This window comes from Notolepis coatsorum (genome assembly GCF_963971535.1).
Source record: "Notolepis coatsorum genome assembly, chromosome: 12".
NCBI lineage: Eukaryota > Metazoa > Chordata > Actinopteri > Aulopiformes > Paralepididae > Notolepis > Notolepis coatsorum.
The window spans coordinates 69143451-69155584 of NC_140176.1; the positions used below are offsets into that span (position 1 = coordinate 69143451).

Here is a 12134-nt window from a genome sequence, read left to right on the forward strand (position 1 = left end):
CAGCAGAGACTTCACTTCCCGAGGGTGATGAGGAGGAACAGACTGGAGGATCAGCTGATGGTGACCTTCTATCGCTCTGCTGTTGAGAGCCTGCTGACGTACTGCATAACAGTGTGGTACGCCAGCTGCACTGAAGCGGACAGAAAGGCGATTCAGAGGGTCATAAACTCGGCACAAAGAATCATCGGCTGCCCCCTCCTCTCCCTGAAGGACTTACACAACTCCCGCTGCCTCAACAGAGCAAAAAACATTACCAAGGACAGCTCACACCCTGGCTTCCACCGGTTCGACCTGTTGCCATCGGGCAGGCGTTACAGGTGCATCAGAGCCAGAACAAACAGGCTCAGAGACAGTTTCTTCCCCAGAGCCATCACCACCTTGAACTCTAATATGCACCAATAATTCACCCTTTCCCCATCTCCCACACTGTGCAACATCCTACCCCTCAAGTGCAATATCCACAGTGCAATACCCACCCACTACCGTCTGACACTGTGATTGTTATTTTGTATATTGTTTTTGTATTGTAACATTGTTTTATTGTATAGTATTTTATGTTTCTCTTGGATTACTTGTGTGATTTTATATTCCACTACTGCACCTTAAGTTGAGTCCCAAATCTCGTATGCAAATATAATGACAATAAAGTACAATCTAATCTAATCATCTATACAACATTGTACAGTAGGTGGCAGCCTCAATGGTAAAATCTTACCTGCACAAATTCTACATGAGCCCTTCACGGAACCTTGACAGATGGTGACGAGTACAAAGCGCTGCATATACGTTATTATACGTAGACGCATAGATCATTCCATTGGTTTTCTATTTTGTTTGGACAGGGATTAAAACTATCATTGATAAGATTGCTTTCTTGGCACAGTCTGGTAGAGCAGCTCGATACCTAAATATGTCTCATAACAGCAAGTGAAGCTTCTGTCGTGTTACGTGAAAGCGTGCATTCGATAGGTTACTGTGGAGACGTGCGTTCTGTAATAACTTCTTGTTAGAGCGTTGATGCAGAGGGTGATATGAAGCCTCTAGACAGACGGACGGACAGGTGATGAACAGGCACAATGCATGCAGGGGGGGCGTGTTGTAAAAGGAGGGAAGAGGGACCTGGATGGATGTGAGTTTAGGGGTGTAACGATACACACTTTCTCACATTCTATATGGATTTCTCATTCCGAAGGTCACAATTAGATTTTCTTAAGATTATTTATGCGTTAAAAATGTATTCATGCCACACTGTTCTAATTATATATACATATAGTACACACAGCTTGGTTTGGCTCAGAAAAATCTAAACTTACCGGTAATTTCAAAGTGGCAAACAATGAAAATGAGCCTTAAACATTATGCTAATAGCAGTAAGCCATACCATAACACCAGTTAAAGGAACACAGCAAAAGTATGGGAAATGCGCTTACTGTCTTCTCCAGAAACACACAAGAAGATAGATACCAGTTTCCTCTCTGTGTGTTTAGTAGAAAGCTATCCGGCTGCAGGCTAGCCTAGCTTAGCACAAATGAATGGAAACGGATATGGACAAGCTACCCTAGCTATTGGGCCAAAAACACCCCTCCCGGAGTTTTGAGCTAGGCTAGTGGTCCGTATCGGCTTCCATTAATTTGTGCTAAGCTAGGCTAGCTTGCAGCCGGATAGCTTTTTACTGAACACACAGAGAGGAAACTGGTATCAATCTTCTTGGAAAAGACGGTAAGCGCATTTCCCCATAATGTTCCTTTAAACTGAGAGAAAACAATTAAAGACCTATGGAAGAGAACGAGAGAAGGAGAAACGCCAATACGTTTTACATTTTCGATACACCGTATTGAATGTACCCCCCCCCCCCCCCCCCCCCCCCCCGGATCTTTTCGATTGTGACTTGAGATCATTACACCCCCAACGTGAGGATGTTTGGACTTACTGCTCTCCTGCATCCTGGCCACAAAGCCAGTTAGAGGTATCTGTGGAGTCAGCTGAGGCATGGGAGGGGGAGGAGGGGCGAGAGACACTGAAAGCCAGCAGAGACACACACACACAGTGGAAGAGAGATGGAAGGAACCGATCAGTCACTCAGAACTGATAGAAAGACAAGTTACTTGGAAATGCCACCCGTTTGAAGAATATTCCTACTCCTGTGCCGGGATAGTTCAGTCAGTATTTGCGAACACACACACACATCGCTCTCTCCTAAAGCTGCAGAGAGAGAGAGCCCTCCAATCTGTGATGTCACCTAAACTCTACTGCTCCTCTATATACAAAGAATAGGGGACTGACTGTGAACTCATGATGTTTTGTGTGAAGCTGTTCCACCCAAACCGGTTCAGCTCCGTTCACTGCATGCATCCAATCATAGAGCAGTCCCGGATTTAACATCCAGATAACGTCCAATCATAGAGCAGTCCCAGATTTAACATCCAGATAACGTCCAATCATAGAGCAGTCCCAGATTTAACATCCAGATAACGTCCAATCATAGAGCAGTCCCAGATTTAACATCCAGATAACGTCTAATCATAGAGCAGTCCCAGATTTAACATCCAGATAACGTCCAATCATAGAGCAGTCCCAGATTTAACATCCAGATAACGTCCAATCATAGAGCAGTCCCAGATTTAACATCCAGATAACGTCCAATCATAGAGCGGTCTCAGATTTAACATCCAGATAATGTCCAATCATAGAGCAGTCCCAGATTTAACATCCAGATAACGTCCAATCATAGAGCGGTCCCAGATTTAACATCCAGATAATGTCCAATCATAGAGCGGTCCCAGATTTAACATCCAGATAATGTCCAATCATAGAGCGGTCCCAGATTTAACATCCAGATAACGTCCAATCATAGAGCGGTCCCAGATTTAACATCCAGATAATGTCCAATCATAGAGCAGTCCCAGATTTAACATCCAGATAATGTCCAATCATAGAGCGGTCCCAGATTTAACATCCAGATAATGTCCAATCATAGAGCAGTCCCAGATTTAACATCCAGATAACGTCACCCATCGAAGGCCCCGTCTCGGACGTCTAGGTTTAGGAAGAAGCGCTGTGTGTGATGTTCACAGATATCGACTCCACTGTCCTTTGGGGCGCAAGAACAACGTAACCTCTTACAAATGACTGACATTCCCCTTTTTAAAATGAGTGCACCATCCCCGACACCCCCAAGCAATCACACTACGGACAAGGAGATGGAAGAAACACACGTAGCTGTGAAATGATACAGGAATACTAGGCCTGGACAGTGGCATGTGTACAAGATGAGGTCAGACACACAGTGTGAGGCTGTGCTGTAAAACCCAGCGAGACCCGTAACAACATTTCCTACGGTATTATGAGGGTTAACCGAGGGGATCATGCTTGATTGTCGTCATTTGCCCATTTCCTGAATCTTGAATCAATCCCAAGAGTAAAAAAAAAGGAAAGGAAGTCCTGCATATGACCAGAGGGGGGCACTGTTCTGCAAAACACATTTACTCCAATCCATCAGAAGGCCACTAAACTCCCCATAACCCAGATACTGTCAAGTGGGTTCAGCAACAGCGCCCAAAGGGGCATAGATGGCAGACGACAACCGCTCATATAGGTTTACATGCCGTACGAGGAACTAATCCCCGGGGTTCTTTTTTGTCTTATGTGGGACAAAATGTCACAGGAAATACAATGCAGGTTGATGTCTGCAGCAATGCATTACTGATTTTCTTGTGTCGCTTTCATTCCTTTTGAACATTGCTGTTGAAATGTGTGGCTTTTCATCGACACGTGAAGTTCGGCCACCGAGCACAGATCACGTGTGTGTCTGCCGCTCGAGTCCTAGTCAAGGACAACAGGACAGCACGGAAGACCAAAATAAACCAGCAGACACCTTGGGGCTGCTGGTCAGAAGTAGGTAGTACATTTTTAGGTAACCGCCAGGTTGAAGCTATCGGGGTGATATACAGTACTAGTACAAAGTAACCTCAGATCGTGCTTTTGAGTGAGGCCAAAGAAACCTGGGATTCCAAATCGCTAACAGGATATGGATCGTCTGCGTCTTATCTGCTGGAGGAGAGTCCAAGGACAAGACATTCTACATCAATACAAGACAAACCCCGCAGAGAGAGGGGGGGAAAACGCCTTCCCTAGCACTTTCGGGGGGGGGGGTAGAGGGACGTCGATAATTCTGTCGAGAATCCAAGCTCGACCTTCACGGGCCGTAGGATGTGACCCACCGGGCTAACAGGGTGTGGAAGTTAGCATGCTTTAGCGTGTGAAGGAGGCACACAGTAGGGACTTCCTACTGGGCATCAGCGGGACAGGTGTGACTTGTAGAATGGTGAGGTCTGCTGGTGAGTCAAACGGACCACAAGGCAGGCTGTGATGTGCGTGGGGGGGGGGGGGGGGGACGACGACGACGACGACGGGCGAAGGTGTCTCTTACTTGAGTTCTGGCCGTAGCCAGGGCCCCCGTTAATGTGAGGCTGCTGCTGCTGCTGTTGTAGCTGCTGCTGCTGCTGCTGCAGGGAGAACTGGGACGTGACGGACGGCGCCCGGCGGTAGGTGCCCGTGGCCGAAACCATAGAAACCGAGGAGTTGGCGGAGTTGTGCCGCGAGATCTGCCGCGAGATGGTTCCGAACTGGGACATGGGGATCGGACCCAGGCCAGGCCCTGGAGCCACCGCTAGGGGGAGAAGAAGCCCAGACGACAGGAGGAAGGCGGAAAGGGTGAAGAGGGGAGGGGTTAGATAGAAGAGAGAGAGAGGGAGGGAGGGAGGGAGAGGGAGAGAGAGAGAGGCAGGGAGACCCAGAATATCAATCAGTTAGAATCAGACTGTAAGAATATATTAGATTCTGGTCGTCTAATCATTGGTTAGGACCCCAAACCTGATAAGATAGACAGCATCAACCACCAATCAGAAAGAGGAGAGAGCGAGGGGGGAAGGGCACATAGGGATCGTTCCTCAGGTGAACGGCCAGGTTATTTGATTCTCGTGTTATATTTCACATGACTACCAAGAGGGTCTTGCAATAATTACATGTACAGTAGAAGAAAAAAATATATACATATGACAGAGGAAAAACAGTGGCATCAAGAAGGGCTGGCGATGGGCGTGTTATCTGCCAATTATCTGACCGCCTTTTCATGGATTTTAATGAAGATTTATATATATATATATATATATATATATATATATATATATATATATATATAAAGTTTTAGCAGTGAAAATAATTTCCTTCATCACACATATTTGTTCTAAACATGTTGATGCAGTTTCCCACAGCTCTACGGCAGGATCCTGAGAGAGGCACGTCTGAGACCAGACAGCTCTACGGCAGGATCCTGAGAGAGGCACGTCTGAGACCAGACAGCTCTACGGCAGGATCCTGAGAGAGGCACGTCTGAGACCAGACTGCTCTACGGCAGGATCCTGAGAGAGGCACGTCTGAGACCAGACAGCTCTACGGCAGGATCCTGAGAGAGGCACGTCTGAGACCAGACTGCTCTACGGCAGGATCCTGAGAGAGGCACGTCTGAGACCAGACTGCTCTACGGCAGGATCCTGAGAGAGGCACGTCTGAGACCAGACTGCTCTACGGCAGGATCCTGAGAGAGGCACGTCTGAGACCAGACAGCTCTACGGCAGGATCCTGAGAGAGGCACGTCTGAGACCAGACTGCTGGCGTCCACATCAAGAGTCATCGCCGCGGTTTCATTCACAGCGGGACAACAAACACACTCATGTATTTTCTAAGAGTCGTGTCGAACTCCATAACGTTGTCCGTCAGTCTGTCACACATCGGCATTATTCATAACAAGAAATATTGGACGCCATTAAAAGACTCCAAGGCCCGCAAGGCAGTGTGTGTGTGTGTGTGTGTGTGTGTGTGTGTGTGTGTGTGTGTACAGTATGTGTGTGTGCAAGAGGAATTCCTGTTTTGGCTCCTACTACTGGGGTATTTCCTGTTGACAGTCCTAGATAGCAAAACACGGGTCCCGGGAGATGCTCTACTCTCAGAGAGAGAGAGATGGGTGGAAGAACAGAGGAAGGAAGAACTCGGGAGCAAATAAACAACCCGACCAACAAACCTCCCTCCATAACGTCACTGCTGGAAGTAATGGGCCAGTAAACGGTTAAGATCTCACTGATTACCTGGGGATGAAAACCTTCTGTTGCGCACATAATTCAAATGATCATCTCGAACGATAATGAAGAGTTGTCAGGATTATTAACATAAGAGACACACACACAGACAGACACACACACACACACACACACACGCACGCACGCACGCACGCAAAAAACCATCTAGTGGGATACAGTTCAGCCCTGCAGAGATAAATCTCTCAACCACTCATCCTGCTGGTTGCACCTCCATCTAAATTTAACCAAAGGCCATTTCCAGGAGATAGAAAAGCTTTTAAAACAAAGCAGTACTTACCTGTACGGGAAATGTCTCCTAAAAATGCCTCGGGGTAAATAAATGTCCCGGTCTACTGTACATAGAACCGACAATTTTATTCCTCTTCTTGAATATATAATGATGATCTTATCATCTCATACATCAACCGGGAGAGCGAATAATGCTCAGTAGATATGGCTCTAGGCCAAATGCACATTTCCAATTTAAATGATTCTGCAGCTTGGAATGCATGCTCACCTGGCATTCCTTCCATTTGAGAGTTTTTTTTTGTTTTTCTTTAACCAAACTTAGAGTAGACTGAAGAGGAATATAGAGGAGGAACCACCACTACCACCATCACCACCACCACCATCATCATCACCATCATCACCATCACCATCATCACCGAAACAATTAACCATGAACCATGATTCAAATAAAAGGCCAGCCAGAGCCATGTGCACAAGCTGAATCACAACTGTAAAGCAGGTATGCAGCCCACGCACACACCATCCTCCATGCACCCCCGCAGTGAAGAGCCCCGCCGATTGGTCCACACAGCGTGGAGAGGAGACGTGACGAGGAGGGGAGCCCTAACAGAGGGTCTCTCCGAGTCTCACCTATAGCTGGCGCTGCCACCGTGGGGCCCAGCCCTGGCAGAGGAGGAGGTGGTGGAGGAGGAGGAGGGGGTGGAGGAGGTGGAGGAGCCCCGGGAGGAGTGGACACGGACGGGACTGAAACAAGCGTGTCAAGGCCGAAGCGTTAAGGGAGCACTCGGGGCGGGGGGCCGGGTGCTGTGACACCAGCTGGCGAGCGCAGTCATAATGCACACTGAGCCATTACATAACACCACTCACTTCATTCAACAGACTCTTTGGGGGTGGAAGAACACTCAAACGCTTTCTCAAGGCAGTCTTTCACACACACTTGGACACACTCCTTTGTGTTCGGGGCATGAGCGGCGCGTTGCCACGGTGACGAGCTTACAGGCAGAGCGCCGTGGCGGCCGGTCTCGGTAAGTGGCCGGGCCGATCCCGGCACCAATACGGGCGCGGGGGTAAACGCGGTCCTACACACCTCGACTCATTCGGGAATCTCTCCTCTTTAATGCTCTCCGTGTGAATTATTTACCCCGTATTCGTATCATTTGTTGCTGCACACATTCCTACGCAAAGCCTGTGTTTGGTTGAACCGGGCTATTACTCTTCCACTGTGGCGCGGCTTGGCCTACTTACAGAGTAGGTTAGACAATCAGCTGTGCCAAGAACACAATGGACCTGCGTAATCCCTGTCTGATAAACACAGGCTTTGTGTGGCGTAGTCTGGAACCACTGGCCCTGTCACACAGCACTCACTACGTTTACACCTTTCTGACTGAACCCCTTTGCACCCAAGAACCGTAAAACTCTGTGTTGACACTTGGTTTTCTTTTTTGGACAGCCCGTGTATTTTTGCTGTAATGGGATGTCAATCCAAATCACTTGGGAGCGCGAACAAGAAAGAACTCTACCATCTCTTATTAACACACAACACTCTAACTTACCATCTTTAGATAAAAGTTTGAAAACAATGTTCCTCTAAAAGCAATGTTATGCGGTTCCTCCTCCTCCGAGGTATTCGCCAACCAATATCTACTTGTTCGTCCAGCGTCTAAAACGGGATGTTATCTTTTCTGACGCAGATACACACACACACACACACACCCTGTACGCTTGTGAATTGTGATAAGTGTTTTTGTCCATGATCGCGAAGCAGACCGGACGTACGGAATGCGTACCTATCGGACATAGAGAGGCAGGAGGAGCAGCGACCTCACCTGGGCCAGAGTTGGGGATGGAGGGCGTCGGCACGGCGATGGGAATGCCGATCCCACTACTGCCGCTGTTCTCCCTACTGCTGCTGCCCCCACTGCTGCCGCTGGAGGAGGAGAAGAGACAGGGGGAGGGGGGAGGAGAAGAGACAGGGGGAGGAGAGACAGGGGGAGGAGGAGAGATAGGGGGAGGGGGGAGGAGGAGAGACAGGGAGAGGGAGAGAAGAGACAGGGGGAGGAGGAGAGACAGGGGGAGGAGGAGAGACAGGGGGAGGAGGAGAGACGGGGAGGGGGGAGGAGAAGAGACAGGGGGAGGAGAGACAGGGGGAGGAGGAGAGATAGGGGGAGGGGGGAGGAGGAGAGACAGGGAGAGGGAGAGAAGAGACAGGGGGAGGAGGAGAGACAGGGGGAGGGGGGAGGAGAAGAGACAGGGGGAGGAGAGACAGGGGGAGGAGGAGAGATAGGGGGAGGGGGGAGGAGGAGAGACAGGGAGAGGGAGAGAAGAGACAGGGGGAGGAGGAGAGACAGGGGGAGGAGGAGAGACAGGGGGAGGAGGAGAGACAGGGGGAGGGGGGAGGAGAAGAGACAGGGGGAGGAGAAGAGACAGGGGGAGGAGAAGAGACAGGGGGAGGGGGGAGGAGAAGAGACAGGGGGAGGGAGAGAAGAGACAGGGGGAGGGGGGAGGAGAGACAGGGGGAGGGGGGAGGAGAAGAGACAGGGGGAGGAGGAGAGACAGGGGGAGGGGGGAGGAGAAGAGACAGGGGGAGGGGGAAGGGGGAGAGACAGGGGGAGGGGGGAGGACAGTGTTTTTATTCAGGGACATGTTCATGTTACACTGTGAGGAGTTAGCAAGTGCACAACGTCCGTTCAGTCGCAGCAACGCCAGCGGAAGTCTCTGTTACGACCCTGAATCAAGACACACATGAGCCAAATCATTCAATTATGATTAAATCAAATCAATATAGTTTTCATTTTGATTAAATTATGATATTGTTATGTTGTGGTACATGATCCCATTGTCTAAATTCATTATGACAAGCGATTAACTCAAAAGAAAATCTCATACATTTTGAAAAAAATAATTATATATATATAAATCTTTTTTCTTCTATATCGCTCAGCCCCATTTCAATTTTCAGAGTACATTGTAATTTAACGGCTGACCTGAAATAACCGCATGCTTTACTTACTTTAATGAAATAATGGATGGATTTACTTCAAATACATTAACTCAACGTTTTACTGTAATGTTCTTAATATATATATATTGTCAGTGTCTGTCAAACTGTCAATACAACATAGAGATGGTCCATAACCACAGATATTGCTAACGACATTATCGGAATGCCATATCATATGTATGTCACATCTGTCCCTGTAAGCCCTGCATCACTCTCTGCTCGACCCCAGGCGCTCAGATCAATGGCCTGGCTGACTAATCCCCCTCCTCTCTGTCTCTGTATCACTCTCACTCTCTCTCCGTCTGGCCTAGATCCTCATCTTTTACGCCAAATCCTCACCCACACCCAGTCTTCACGGCCTCTTTCATCCCCGCTATTCCAATGATCCGTCTTCCTCCTGCATCGCTCCATCTCTCATCCTTATCTACCCCGCCAACCCCCACCCCCCCATTTCCTCTATTCAAGTACTGTTCACCGACACCCCCAATGCCCGCCCCCCCCCCCCCACACACCCAAACCGCCTCTCCCCATCCCGACACACCCTGCCGCACCCCCCCCCCCCCCCCCCCCCCCCTCCGATCCCTGCCGGTCTGGCCTGGGGCGCTCTGGGCACAGCGATCTCTGTATGTGGAGCATGTCAGAGAGGGGGTTGACGGGGGATGAGAGGGGCTAAACAACAGTGTGTGATCATCCCTCTGTGTTCATCCATAGGTCTGCACACATTCCTGACCTATGTATTATTCTCATCCTCCTCCTCCACCCTTTGCTATATATACTGTACATGACCTGTACATACTGTATATATATATATATATATATATATGCATATGCATGCGGGTACTTTCAAAATAGATACGTTTTCTTTTTGGATAGTAGTATACATTTCAGTCTTCATATTTTTAGTGAATAGTAGTATACAACGTGCCAACGTAACAGAATATTACATTTACAGACAATGCACCGTTGTCTGTATTCTAATGTGTCTTAGGCCTCTACATGCTACAGCAAATTCAAAGCAACTTCAACACAACATCGGCGCGATTTCAGCGCGCTTGTTGCAGACAGTCTTGTAGACTGTGTTGCTTGGGCGTTGCGTACCTGTGTCCAAAATCTAATCTAAAGACCCGTTGCGTTGGTATTGCGTAGCAGTGATTGGTTGGTAGTGAATGGGGGCGGGGCTGTCATAGAATAATACTGGTCAGCGAGGAATACCATCCGCCATTGTTGTAGGCAGCAAGCTATGCTATCAATATTAGCTAAATAATTAGCGTCATAACTGGCCTTTTTCTGAAAACCCAAGCACATATTGTTCCATAGCATACGCCTTCAGTTGATCATGACAAATCCTCTCTTACCTTGACGATTAAAAAGCCTCCATAATTTAGTAAATAAAGCTGTAGCCAGCCAGCTAGCATTGGTGATATTCAAAATGCTATCCACATTAGCTACATAGCTAACCAACTAAATACAATGGTAATGTTAAATACAACGTTTGCTAGTCGAAATGACTGGACACACACAGGGACAAGTTAAACATCAATCAATTAATTTATTCCAACAGGTAGTTTGAGCTGCATGTGAGCCGGTCTTTCTCTCCTCTCCATTGGAAACTAATGAAGTTACGTTGAAGCACAGAATCGGCTGACAAAAGTTAAGCTGCTAGCAACAGACACTATAATACTTCCGGTCGGGTGATTTCAAAATAAAAGAGCGACGACTAAAAGCACCGGAAATACGTTTATTTTGTACATTATCTAACGTTAACACGAACCTAAACTAACTTTAGATTAGTTTAGGTTCGTGTAACGTTAGATATTGTAAAAAATAAACGTATTTACGGTGCTTTTAGACTCGCTCTTTTATTTTGAAACCCCCCGCCCGGAAGTAAAAATGATGCTTATTCTTCTGCCTGTTATCAATGGGTTGGTTGAGAAGGGAAGCGTCATCTATCTAGGGAACCTAGCTACGTACGGGGTACAGGCTGCGCGTTGATTTTGCAGAAGCATAAAGGTAGAGTGTCTGCAACACCGTTGCTTTGTCGATGTTGTGGTGCAGTTGCTTTGAAGTTTCTGTAGCATGCAGAGGCCTTTAGTCCAGAGTAGGCAAACGGTGTCACTGAGCGATTAATCACGTTTTATTTTCAATTACGATTTTTGGCTTCCAACGATTATGAAAACCAGATCATCGAGAATAGAGAAAACTATTGTAGAAATTGATGTGGAATAATTTGACCAGATATCATTCACGCAGGTGGACAACAGAGTCTATGATGATTAAGGACAGAGTTTACTGACAGAATGACATGTTGCAACATGGAGAGACCCGGGTTACAGCGACGGCCCAGATCTCTGTAGATTTGGATCTGGAGCATTGATGTAGATAATATTAATTATAGATATGATGTACAGAGATATCTGGATAATGACGTGTACTTATGAGAAGGATGTGTGTGTATATATGTGTGTAAACGTTGCTACAGAGAGAGAGGGGGTGGGGGTACTGTGTGTAGATAGAGTGAAGGCTATGTTGTAAATGTGTGTGTATGTGATTGTGTGTGTGTGTGTGTGTGTGTGTGTGTGTGTGTGTGTGTGTGTGTGTGATAGCAAGAGAGGGAGAGATAAGTGTTTGTGCATGTGTGTGTTAGAGAGAGAGAGAGAGAGAGAGAGAGAGAAGTGGATTGGTACATTTCCAATCCAAGATCCACTGTTCGTTTTATTTTATTTAAGTTCAATAAATGCATGATGTTTCTA

At 47.5% G+C, this 12134-nt stretch overlaps 1 protein-coding gene across 11 annotated transcripts in view; it reads right to left on the reverse strand.

Annotated features, from left to right (window-relative positions):
* Positions 1 to 12134, reverse strand: part of abi1a (abl-interactor 1a) — a 99393-nt gene that overhangs the window by 5399 nt on the left and 81860 nt on the right. For 3 of the 11 annotated variants that reach the window (XM_084326432.1, XM_084326436.1, XM_084326435.1), the window contains 4 exons: positions 8210 to 8310; positions 7014 to 7127; positions 4430 to 4669; positions 1931 to 2017 (listed from right to left, as the gene is read on the reverse strand). In XM_084326432.1, coding sequence (XP_084182558.1) covers positions 1931 to 2017; positions 4430 to 4669; positions 7014 to 7127; positions 8210 to 8310 — 542 coding nt within the window. The remainder of the gene's footprint in view (positions 1 to 1930; positions 2018 to 4429; positions 4670 to 7013; positions 7128 to 8209; positions 8311 to 12134) is intronic. The other 8 variants (XM_084326440.1, XM_084326439.1, XM_084326438.1 and 5 more) reach the window with 5 other exon arrangements.